Source organism: Anopheles stephensi, chromosome 2, assembly GCF_013141755.1.
Source record: "Anopheles stephensi strain Indian chromosome 2, UCI_ANSTEP_V1.0, whole genome shotgun sequence".
Classification (NCBI taxonomy): Eukaryota; Metazoa; Arthropoda; class Insecta; order Diptera; family Culicidae; genus Anopheles; species Anopheles stephensi.
The window spans coordinates 30,168,658-30,180,233 of record NC_050202.1 but is presented as its reverse complement, the minus strand read 5'-3'; the positions used below and the strand labels follow the sequence as shown (position 1 = coordinate 30,180,233).

The window sequence follows — 11,576 nt, the reverse complement described above, 5'->3', positions numbered from 1 at the left end:
AAGAAAAAATTTTTATAAATGTAAGAATAAAAATCTAAATTAATAAATAAATGCCGAGCAGGACGAAACAAAAAAAATGCATAAAACAATAAAAAATCGTATTAAAATTAGGAAAACTCAAATAAAATGTACACAATGAAACAGCCCAAACAAAGTTTAGCTGCGAATTGACTCCATTCTCTGTTTCGCCCCATGTTTGTGTTCGAACCACCCTGTGCCGAAAAGCCCTTCCACCAGTGACAGCGCATCTGCTTGTCAAATTGATATTTTTGGACAACATTTTGCTTCTTGCAAAGATTGTGGTGTTGTGTGGTCGTGAAGAACGCCAAAAAATTTTAAGCGCTCATATCGCACCCTCGGAGTGTTTTGTTTTTGTTGTTTCCGGATTGTAGGATCGCCAGCCAGCAAATAACCACAGCCAACCCGGGATCACGTCTCTCCATCAGCAAGCGTGTGGCATCGGCTATAGTTTCCCCCCCAAAGAAAGAAACGGTCTGCCACCAGTTGTGGAACCCTCAAAAATTCAGCGGAAAATTGATAAATAATCTTTCCCCGGACGCCCGCCTCGGAGATAAGCGTACGGGAACGGGTCGGCTGCTGGTGGTCGTTCGACCGGTACAGGGTTGTTTGCGACGAACGTACGCGCGTTGTTTACGCACCACCGTCTGCCGCAGGATGCCTTCTAAGAAGAAAAAATATAATGCACGCTTTCCGGCGGTAAGTATATGGCGGCGGCAGGTGATGCGTCCACGCCGGCTTACCGTTTTGCCGCACAAGCGCCTGCTGGTTGTGTATTGGTGTGTATGCTAATGCGTTTTGTTTCTTCTCTCCCCCCTCTGTTGCTGCTTCTGCTGTAGGGTCGCATCAAAAAGATCATGCAAACGGACGAGGAGGTTGGCAAGGTGGCCCAGGCCGTTCCTGTGATAATCTATATCCTTTTTCAAATTGTTTTGTTATGAACGTTTTGTAACCATTGTTACGCCCATTGTTGCCACCCTTCTCTTTTCCTTAACCCGTGACCATTGTTTTTTGTTCCGCTAGCGCACCTAGAACATTGGAATTGTTTGTGGAATCGCTGTTGACCAAAACGCTCAAAATCACCAACGCCCGAAACGCGAAAACGCTCTCCCCGTCTCACATGAAGCAGTGCATCATATCGGAGAGTCGGTTCGATTTTTTGCGCGATCTGGTGAAAAACATCCCCGATATGGGGATTAACGAGGAGCTTTCCGGGTCGGAGGCGGGCTACGGTAATGAAGGCACCTCACCGGCATCTACCTCGACCTCATCGTCCTCCGTATCGTACTCGAACGGGGCAGCGGCAGCCGCCGCAGCTGCTGCCTCCCTCGGCAGTCACCATCCGTACGAGACATCCGCGCATCCCGCATCGTACCAGCGTTCCGAATCGTACTCGCCGGCGACGGCGACCATCTCGCTGCTATCACACCACAGTCAGCCACACAGTCACAAACGTGGCCTCAGTCAGGGTGGCAGCTTAAACTTCTACAAGGAAATACAGCTCGAAGGGACGGAGAGTCCGCCGCCGCCGCCACCGAAGCTGAACCGCCTTAACTCGGCCCCGGCCGGTGGTGCGCCGACCGCTGCTTTGCCATTTAAGATCGACATACTACCAAACCTCCCGACAGCCGCCGGTATCACCTCACCACCTACCAGTAGTAGTAGTAGTAGTAGTAGTAGTAGCAGCTCGCTAGCCAAAGGTACTACCGCCCAAACGCCCGTTGCCATAACGCCACAGATAACGTACAACTTTGACCGACTCGCCGCCACATCACCATCTTCGGCGACGCCGAAGACGATGGTAATGCCCGCATCGGCGGTATCCCTCGAACCAGTCATCAAGCTGGACTATTCGAACCTAAGATTACCGGCCACGTCCGCCTCACCGCACGGCAGCTCGGCACGCTCGACGGCAGCGCAGCAGCCCACGATCAAAATTGATCTCAGCAGCATAGCAACCCGGGGCAGTCCCGCCGCCACACCGGACAGTGGAACACCGAAAAAGCAGCCGACCACCAGTACCACCGTATCGTCGTTGAATCCCGCGACGGTGCAAAGCCCGGTCGCCGCAGCCGCCGCACCACCGCTCTTCGCAACCCTATCCTCCACCATCCCGGGCATGGACGAGGATTACGACGATATTTAAAAACTGACCGTGTGCGGATGTTGCGTTGTAGTTGCATTTAACCGAAAATTGTCTTTTTCTTTTCCCCTCGTTTTTTCCTCCGCTATACCCGTGACCGCGGGCGGGCTTTTGCACGCAAACGTGCGCCCACCTTACAACGAGATCACAAGTAAAACAAACAATCACAGCCGTTGCTATGATGTGATTGGGTGGTGTGTGTGTGTGTGTTCAACAGCTGAGCAGATGGTGTTCCATTGTGACTCATCCCGGTGTCACAGCCTACTAACATATAGGCATATGTTTTTACCAAACATCTTCATAGGTTTCAGTGCAAAAAAACATAATCGACGGGCCTAAACGCTGGCAAAGGCGCGTTTGACACGTGGACGGAATTGACCAGGCGCTGGTTCTGGTTGTAATGGCTTTTTTTTTGCGTTGCCACTAGCTAAAGCTAAACACAGCTGTGTAACTGTGAGAAGAAAATGATTGTATTAAAGCGTAAATTAAAGAAAAGAAAAACGAAATTAACCAACAGCTAGTAGAAATTGATGCGTACCAAGTAGAAAGAAGGAAAGAAAGAAGCTACGGAATGGAATACTCGAACAAACAGTGCTGTTTAGAAATGAACTGTACGCCGTAGCACCGTTTAATATAAATAGATAAAATTTATTGACTGTAATTATGAAGCGATTAGTATAAAATAGTTTTGCATTTCACTTTAGTTTGCTCCTTCTTTATCCTGCTCCTAATGTACTTGCCTTTCAGGTAGTAGTGTGTGTGTGTGTGTGTTTGCGTACAAACGGGTTTGTTAATAGCTATCCGCAATCCGATCAGCTTTGGCGCAACGCAGCTCACCCTTCATTACAGGTAGGAAACATGCTTATTACTTCTTTGCAGACCTTAGCTTAATATGCCGGCTGTTAGCAAAACCCTTCCCCCGTCGATGTCTAGTGATGGGAATAACCACTCAGCAGTGTGATTTAAATCAGAGTGAATGAGTGAGGTAAATCTTATACTCACTCTTTAATGAGTTAAATCTCGAGGAATGATTTAACGCTCCGCGCCGACTAACTACTCACTCACTGTGTTTTAATTCACTCATGAGTTAAGTATCTCATTGGTGAGCTGAACTCTCCGTGTCGACTAACCATTCACTCGCTGTGCTTAAACTCACTCACTACGATTTAACTCACTCGTTTTATTAAAACACGCTGGCAAGATGATTTCAGTCAAAACAATTTGAGTGTTTGAAATAAAAATAATGTAATGCGATGTTAAACTCACGAGTGAGTTCAAACGTACTTCTTCTTCTTCTTCTTCTTCCTTGGCACTACAACCACGACAGGTCTCAGGCCTGCCATTTCTGGCTTTCTGTGGCTTGATTTTACCCGTAGCAAAGTAGTCAGCCCTGCGTACGTGGAGTCGGTCTAGAAGGGGTTTTTATCCCGGTCCTGTCGTGTGAAGACCGGCACCGCTATCGCCTTGGCCACCGGAACGCCCCTTAAACGTACTCAGTGAGTTAAACCGTAGTGCGTGAATGCTTAATCGGCACGGGGAAATTAACTCACATTACTCTTAGTGATGATTTAAATCATCTCACTCATTGTTAAGATTTAACTCATTCGCTCATTCTGACTCACTTTGTACACGGGGTAGTAGGCTTAGTTCCAACAGCGCGGCAAAATGGAATTTCTGTTCCGGGATGCTTGCGTCGAACGGTTGGAGGAAGTGGGAATATTGGGAGGGGCATACGCGCATTGATGTCTGCGACATGATGCGATTCGGTACTGATAAATAAGAAGCTACTGGACGTTTAGACGGGACGGGTCGGGGCAGCCGTCCCGAGCACCTACCGGAGGGTAGCGTAACCAATTGGTTTCAAGTGGGATGATGAGGCTGGACAACTTCCGCGCACAGCCGTAGCAGAGTAGCCGCGTGGATAACTTAAATAATACGCATTTCGCCCACCCCACGCCTTAAATGCTAAATACACATGCCTTTCACGTAGCACCCTTCGGGGGGAAATTGGACAGGTTCGCGGCACGGCTCACTCTCGCCACTCTCGACTTTCTGGGGGTAACCTTCTGTTTTTCTGTTTTGTAGTGCCACGCTAGTCAGGCAATTCCCGACTGCGTGTGCCCCCTACTTCTCCTGCAAGCTAAGCCGCAACACTTCGGCCAACATTTCCTCCTCGCGCCTCCGTTCCTCCTCGCGGCGTGTTTCCTCCTCCTGGCTAAGCTTTATCGCCAGCTCCAGGTTCGGGTCCAGATAGTCCGGCACGGTGTCGGCTGCGTCCGCTTGGTGGTCGAGCGCTAGGGCGGGTGGTAGGGGTGGTGATGGGTGGCCGGTCGCTGTGCTACTGCTACTGCTTTGAAATCCGGTTATCAGTGATTCTTGCAAAGCTCTGTGAATTACACAACATAGAGAAGCGAACCATGGTGTGGGTTTTTTGAATCTGTACTAGCGATACGGTACGGTTTTTGGGGGGGGGGGGGGGGGGGGAGGGGGGTTTCTTGGGAGGTGGAACTCAACATGGACAAAAAGGGGGAGCAGCTAGAAGATGCGATTGCTTTTGGGTCATACATGGGTGGTTTACAGGAAATGTATATACTTAAGTTATATAGCATTTTTACAATGGTGCACAATTGCTGTAAGGGAAGGTGTAATATTATTTATCTAATAAAGGATATTAAATTAAGATGGCATAAGCATGACATATAAGGCATTTAGTTTTTAAGTGTTAAGACACAATTAATCTCACTGCAAAGAACTACACAAACTAAAAAAGTGGACATTTTAAAATTTTACTGGCATGAGCCGTGCACGATCACGATCCCCACAATGCAACACAATCGGACATAGAAAGACATCCGTCCTGTGATGATGATCATTTATGTACAAATGGCGATTTTCAGGTAGTAACAGCTCATTGACGAACGCCGAGGGAAGAGATCTCAAACTTCCCACAGCGACAATCTAAAGACCTATTGAGTAGTGTCCAATTATTCTGCCACTTAGACGAAGTAGTAACTGATCCTAAAAGTCCAGAAAGGGTTGCAAAGAAATTCTTCTTCGTTGGCTCTACAACCACACAAGAGGCCTTTTCCTGCCATTACAGGCTTCCATGACTTCATCACGGATTCATAGTTGGATAGTCCTGGAACGCGTATGGTTCTAACGTGTGAAGATTGGCTATCGTTTCTGCCACCGGAGCGCTCTAGGTCTTCTTCTGCTTCCTTGGCGCTTCAACCACAACAGGACTTGGTCTGCCTTTGCAGGCTTCCATGACTTGATCTCACACATAGCCGTGTGAAGACCGGCTATCATTTCTGCCAACGGACCGGGCCAGATAGTACACTGACATTGTAGCAAATCTGAAGCCTCCCGCATGGATAGCTTAGATTATCCATGCTCTACCTCTACTAAATAATTCGACATCTTCCCGAATATCTGTGCTTGAGAATCTGAAGAAAGGTTGTAGTACTGAGCTACAAAAACTACACAAGGATTTGCGACGATAATTGTGAGGAGAGTGACTGAGTGTTTGAGGTCGAGAGTCTTTTCTATCTTTGCTGTCTAGAGAACTTTATGCAATGCGTAGGACAATTCCTCTGACTGGACAGGATGCCTTGGAGACTTATGCTGCCTGTGGTAGAATATCCTGAAAACGAATAGGATGCTTCGTAATGCCTCACCAAGGTACTCAACCTTAAACGCATAGAAAAAGAGATAAAGGTCCCTCAATTTCTAGAAAAACTTAAGAAGTTTCGAAGCTTCCGCAAAGGATGGACAGTGAATATTAATCCTTACATCTGCCAAGGAATTAAAACATCCTTGGCTGACAAGAAACATCAAGGTTTTGTTGGCTTGGCAGCTTCTGGATTTTCTTAACCATGTGTCAGTACTGCTTACGGGAGAAAGGAATTCGAGTGAAAAATCAGTATCGCTACCATTAAACCGCAAGACATTTAAATGCTTCTCAGAACTCTAAATTACCAAAGAAATTATTTAGATAAGTATTTCATGATTCATTATTTTTAAATAACTCTGGACAAACAAAAAACGCCTCTCCATTATTCAATCCAGACCTAACTCGGACTTTGAGGAGAGTTTTAAAGTATATCTCGGCCTGGGTTGTTCGGTGTCATTCTACTGACATGACTAACACTAAGAAACTAGGGCTTCTCAAGAGGTTTTGTTGCCTACAACAGACTTTTGGTCATACTGTGTAACTGTAATACTTGGCATAGTATGGAATGGTAACGGTGAGATTGAATACCCGTCCTGTAATATACAGCGCCCCTATTCCCCGCCAAAAAGTTTGAACCTCAACAATGTACTACTTGAAACACACATCCTGAAAACCCGGCGATTTTTCTAGAGTTGTGTAAAATTAGACTTAATACACCACCGAGTATTTTAAAGATGGTGTATTTATCTATCGTAGGGCCCGTACGTAGGGCCGACTACTTTACTACGGGTAAAATTAAGTCACAGAAAGCCAGAAAAGGCAGGCCGAGACCTCTCGAGGTTGTAGTGCCTAGGAAGATATTTATCTGTCAGCGTGGCCAGAATAAAATTATACGACGCAATGAGCTTTTTTGGAATTCCGGCTTACAAGCTTCCCAGGCTTGTAAGAATGAAAATGGCCAACATCACATGCCAGGTGAAGGTGGATGGACAACTCTCAGGGCCCTTTGCTACCACCAACGGACTGCGTCAGGGAGATGGGCTTGCCTGTCTTTTTTTTTCAATACGACGCTAGAGAGAGAGAGAGCCAACCGTGACTCGGAGTTGGAGGGGGACCATCTTCTATAAGTCATTCCAGTCCCTGGTATGCACTGATGAAATATTCATCATTGGTTTGAGGCTCTCTTATGTAGCAGAAGCTTACTACAGGCTCGAGCGAGCGGCACTAAACCTGAGGTTGAGCGGCTCTGCTAATAGGCACTCTAAATACCTGTCGCGACGGACGAAGCTGTGACTGTATAGAACATTTATAGTCCCAGTACTCACATACGCCACTGAGACATGAACTCTGTCCAAAACTGACGAAGCCCTCTTAGCCGCGTTCGAGAGGAAGATGCTCAGAAGGATTTTTGACCCCGTATGTGTGGAAGGACAATTGAGGAGCCGCTAAAACGACGAGCTCTACGAGCTGTACGATGGTCTCCATCGTGCTGCGAATTAGACTCACGTCATGAGAATGACACCGGAGGACTCAGTCCATAAAGTTCTTTTAGACCATCCACACGGACAGAGGGCGCGTGGTAGGCCCAAATTGAGATGGAGTGAAGGCGTTGATGCGTCCGCCAGAACGGCCGGGATAACGGATTGGCAGACGACGGCGCTAAACCGTGAGCGGTATCGAGGATTGTTGCAGCAGGCCAAGACCGCAAAGCGGTTGTAGCGCCTAATAAGTAAGTAAGTACTCACATACGCCCCTGAGACATGAAATCTGTCCAAAACTATGGAAACCCTCTTAGCCGCGTTCGAGCGGAAGATGCTCAGAAGGATTTTTTGCCCCGTATGTGTGGAAGGACAATGGAGGAGACGCTACAATGACGAGCTTTACGAGCTGTACGGTGCTCGTATGCAGCGGAATTAGACTCGCCAAGCTCCGGTGGGTTGGTGTCATGAGAATAACACCGGACGACCCAGCCTAGACTGGTAACTTAGCCTGAACTTAGCCTGGTAGGCCTAAACTGAGATGGTGCTGCCAGAACGCGAGGAATAATCGATTGGTAGAAAACGTCGCTTAGCGTGCAAAGTACAGAGAAGGGTGTTAAGATTGCTTCAATAAGGAAGAGGAACAAATAGTCAGGGAAGAATAAAAAGTGCAGTAATATCCCTTAAAGTTGATGAGATTGTAGCTTATTCGCCAACGTTAAAACGCAAAGGAATAAATTAAATATTACAAGCATATCTCGAGGTTACACATGTTTGGGAATGCATTGTCCGGCAGGTAAAGAGAAAAAAGATGTCCAACCCAAATGCGACACACCGTACCGTATTCCTTCCCTCCGATCGTCCCTATACACAGGAGCAGTTGGAAAAGTTGCTTATCATAACAATAGCATAAGGCAGACACTGAAACGCAGAGCGGACGAAGCGGACGATGATTAGCTTTTGGAAAACAGTTTCTTCAGCGGGCTCCTGGCGATGGAAGCCGGTAGCATGCCACCCATCAGGGAGCTCGACTTTTTCGCCTCGGGCGAAGTGGCCCGGCTCGAGGAACTACAGCGTGGCGTACGGAAGCGATGGGGAAAGCGATAAGCACATTCAACGTAGGAAAGATAATTGCGCACGTTTGTGTGACACCACGGTGATAATTGTGTGTGGTTAACGCCGAACGAACCGAGCACAAGGGGTATTACAGTGCACCAAGCGCGCGTTTAAATAAACAACCAACATAACACACACACAGAATGCGAATGCAGGTGGACATGGAGGCGGTGAAAACAAAGGAACGAAATGTTTTGTTTGTTTGTGGTACAAATAGAAGGAAGAGAAAAGAACAGAAACGAAGAGTATTAAAAATTAAAATTTTAGTTTCCAGGTTAGAATTGTATGGGGAGCAGAAATGAAGGACTGATGAAACGAAAACCTTTCAAAGAAAACGAGGAAACGCTGTCGCATCACGTGAAAGCTTCTGCCAGCTGCCAGATGCTGATAACATGGGCCCCGTTTTTCCCCTTTCCCCCTTTTTTGGCATACCTCTGCAGCTGCTCGTCCTCGTAGTACTGCGGCGTCAGTGGTCTCGGCGCCTTGAGCGCCTCCCAGATGTCGACCTTATCGTTCTCGCTGCCCGAATCCACCAGACTCTGCTGAATGGCGAACTGCATCAGCTCGTCCTCATCCTCGAACGTGAGCTGCTGCCGGAAGTCGGCAATACCACGACGGACACCGTACCCGCTCGGTGCCTCGAAACACGCATCGTCGATGACGCACGTTACCCGGTCGTCACTCTCGCGGATGTGACTGACATGCGGGACCGGATTCTCGATCGCAAACACGTTCCCGAACGTAACAACCGCGTTCAGCACATGGAAGAGTGGAATTTCTAAAATCAGAGAGAGGGAGAGAGGGAGGACAGTTTAAAAACGACACTTCCGGGCCGAGCGAATCTTGGGTCAAAGGGGTACCAATTTTAACAGGGAATCCTGCGGGAAGCTGCATCGTTATAAAGTCCTTCAGCTTGGAAACGTGCGGGCTGGCCATGGTAGACATAAGATCCAGTATGGGTAACACCTGCTCCTGCAGCCTGATCGGAAACTCCTCGCTCAGCCAAATGTTTGCCTTAAACATTTGCTCTTTGGCAGTGATTCGCTTTGGTTTGCCCACGTCCCGCCCGTTCAGGTCGACGTCGGAAAAGTACTCCTCGGCCGTGGGTGCTGCCGTATCCTGCTGCCCACTGCCGCCGCTACTTTCGCCCTCCGCCCCATCCGGCGACCGATCGTCCTCGCTGCTGTAGGGCGGCACGAGCGGCTGCTGCTGCTCCCTAAGTGCACTTGTACTCGATCCTGCCACCGCGGCATGATCGTAATCTTCCTCCGTCATGCCCAGGAAGTGTTGCAGGGGTGTGCGCGAATTTTTCACGCGCGACTGCTCGCTCCCGAGATGCTCGTTGCGGGTGCGCGTAATGAACTTGACGTTGCTGGCCCCGAACACCTTACACTCGTACCCGTTGATCGATTCGACCTTCTCGCTGCGCCAGCCCCAGAAGCCGGATTTGTTGCGCTCGAAGCTGATCTTGTCCATGTCGATGTGGTTGCAGATGACCGGCGCCTGCAGCCGCAGGTTGACCGCCTCCCGGCTCGGCCGAATGCCGTCGATGTTTTCCTCCTCGATGTTGCGCATGTGCTCGACCGACACCTCGCCCGTGTCGTGATCGATCTCGATCATGCTGGCCGTCTTCGATTGGCCCTTGTAGATGTAGCTGCGGTTGCCCCGCTGCCACGTGTTGTTGTCGAACCCGAGCAGCGTCGTGTCGATGCGCACGTTCGAGCCGCGCTTGTACACTTTGTACGTGTCGCTGGGGCAGACGCGCGACATCAGCGGTACCCAGCTGGTGAACTCCCACTTCATTTCGATGTAAAAGTCCGGCGTGTCCTGCAGGTGCTGCAGCAGCTGCGGCACGTGCGAGACGCGCTTGATGTGGCGCTGCAAATCACGCACCTCGAGGATTGCGGTCAGTATGTTGGCATCGCCGGAGCAGACCGCTTCCTGGACGACTGTGGGAAGGAGAATGGGATTCTTATTAGAATGCCGATGTCTCATCATTCAATGCCCGGCTGATAGCTTACCTGACCATCCATCGCATTCGACATTGGCATTGCATTTGGCGGCTAGCAGCGCTTTAACACACTCCAGGTGACACAGTTTCACCGCAAGCATTAGCGGTGTTCGACCCCGGGAATCTAGCTTTTCTAGGTCATGCTGAAGGAAACGGGAAGCCGGAAGAAGATTAGAACACAACCGTTGTAAAACTTACTTGAGAACCGATCGACGTTTCCGCCCTCGAGGGAAATCAGTTGAATGATTCATTAATTTTCCCTCCTGCCTGCCTGCGTGTATGGCGTGATTATTTGTTTTCTCACACAATGTTGCCCGTTGTTGTTGCCGGTCTAATCGAATTAGACCGCGACCGGGGACACTAATTAGATTAATCACTTTTTTTTTTCGCTCCATCTCTTCGTACGTGCAGACGGAACCCTCTTCCTCTCCCGGATGGCCTTTTAGTCAAAACGTACCGTTTTCTCGCTGATGGCTTGCTGCAGCTCCTGATAATCGTTGTTCCATACGTGCCAATGGATGGGGAAGCTTTCCTTGATCTTATCAATGCTAATCATTTTCGACCGATCCTGCTACACGCCCGGTTCACACTATCGCACCCGCACTAGTAAATCACGGTGGGGTAGAATAAATGCATGCAAACGCGGTGCAGTGTACGGCCAAGCGGGCACAATAACAATGCGGAGCAGCAGCACTTGCGATGGGGCACTCCTGTACGAATCTGCACTACTTCGATTCACTTTCCTTCCGGTTGCTTGAAGGTGGAGCTTGGCAGGATTTGCACTTGCGGTTCTGTGGCCGTGGCCGTCGTTCGGGAAGTGTGGAAAGAATAGTCGTGGAAAACAGGATAGATTTTTGCGTCCGAGGAAAGTTTTTTGTGCAAGGAATACCCAACTACCAAAATGGTTCGGTGCAGCGATGACAGCCGTACGTTGGTGGGTAGCTGTCAAACTTTTCGTCCGGATAAGGTTGACGTCGAACGTGAGCTAGTTGGGAGCTAGTACAGGGTGGGACGGTGTCGTTGCAATTCGATTTGAAATGAAATATAAAATTGTGATTTTTTTTTAACAAAAGCACTAAAGTTTTTGCTGACTGGCACTACTAGATAAATTGCACGGTACTATCAATATGCAATACA

General features: G+C 48.7%; 2 protein-coding genes across 3 annotated transcripts; one reads left to right on the top strand and one right to left on the bottom strand.

Moving 5' to 3' along the window:
* The first annotated feature begins 262 nt into the window (after positions 1-262).
* Positions 263-2,671, top strand: LOC118503441 (uncharacterized protein DDB_G0271670). Its single transcript, XM_036036705.1, has 3 exons — positions 263-717; positions 858-930; positions 1,047-2,671. Exons 1-3 carry the CDS (start codon positions 676-678, stop codon positions 2,162-2,164), a joined length of 1,233 nt encoding a protein of 410 aa, XP_035892598.1. The 5' UTR covers positions 263-675; the 3' UTR covers positions 2,165-2,671.
* Positions 2,672-2,839: 168 nt separating this feature from the next.
* LOC118503438 (ankyrin repeat domain-containing protein 13D) lies at positions 2,840-11,349 on the bottom strand. 2 transcript variants are annotated; one of them, XR_004905184.1, is made up of 6 exons: positions 10,897-10,995; positions 10,450-10,582; positions 9,289-10,377; positions 8,861-9,206; positions 8,153-8,380; positions 4,415-4,547 (listed from the first exon to the last, which is right to left on the bottom strand). XR_004905184.1 is itself a non-coding variant. In XM_036036699.1 (5 exons), the coding sequence occupies exons 1-5, from the start codon at positions 10,993-10,995 to the stop codon at positions 4,286-4,288; spliced, it is 1,929 nt and encodes a 642-aa protein (XP_035892592.1). In that variant the 5' UTR covers positions 10,996-11,349; the 3' UTR covers positions 2,840-4,285. The 2 variants fall into 2 exon arrangements, 1 of the variants encoding a protein (XP_035892592.1); XM_036036699.1 differs by lacking the exon at positions 8,153-8,380 and having other exon boundaries at positions 2,840-4,547; positions 10,897-11,349.
* Between the last annotated feature and the right edge of the window lie 227 nt (positions 11,350-11,576).

What these genes read in the sequence shown, in the direction of transcription:
- LOC118503441 (XM_036036705.1), top strand. Translation starts at nt 676, where the DNA reads ATGCCTTCTAAGAAGAAAAAATATAATGCACGCTTTCCGGCG. An exon ending in ATAATGCACGCTTTCCGGCG is followed by an intron (nt 718 to 857) that starts GTAAGTATATGG and finishes CTTCTGCTGTAG; the next exon opens with GGTCGCATCAAAAAGATCAT. An exon ending in GGCCGTTCCTGTGATAATCT is followed by an intron (nt 931 to 1,046) that starts ATATCCTTTTTC and finishes CCGCTAGCGCAC; the next exon opens with CTAGAACATTGGAATTGTTT.
- LOC118503438 (XM_036036699.1), bottom strand. Translation starts at nt 10,995, where the DNA reads ATGATTAGCATTGATAAGATCAAGGAAAGCTTCCCCATCCATTGGCAC. An exon ending in CGAATGCGATGGATGGTCAG is followed by an intron (nt 10,378 to 10,449) that starts GTAAGCTATCAG and finishes TCCTTCCCACAG; the next exon opens with TCGTCCAGGAAGCGGTCTGC. An exon ending in GAGGACGAGCAGCTGCAGAG is followed by an intron (nt 4,548 to 8,860) that starts GTATGCCAAAAA and finishes TGTAATTCACAG; the next exon opens with AGCTTTGCAAGAATCACTGA.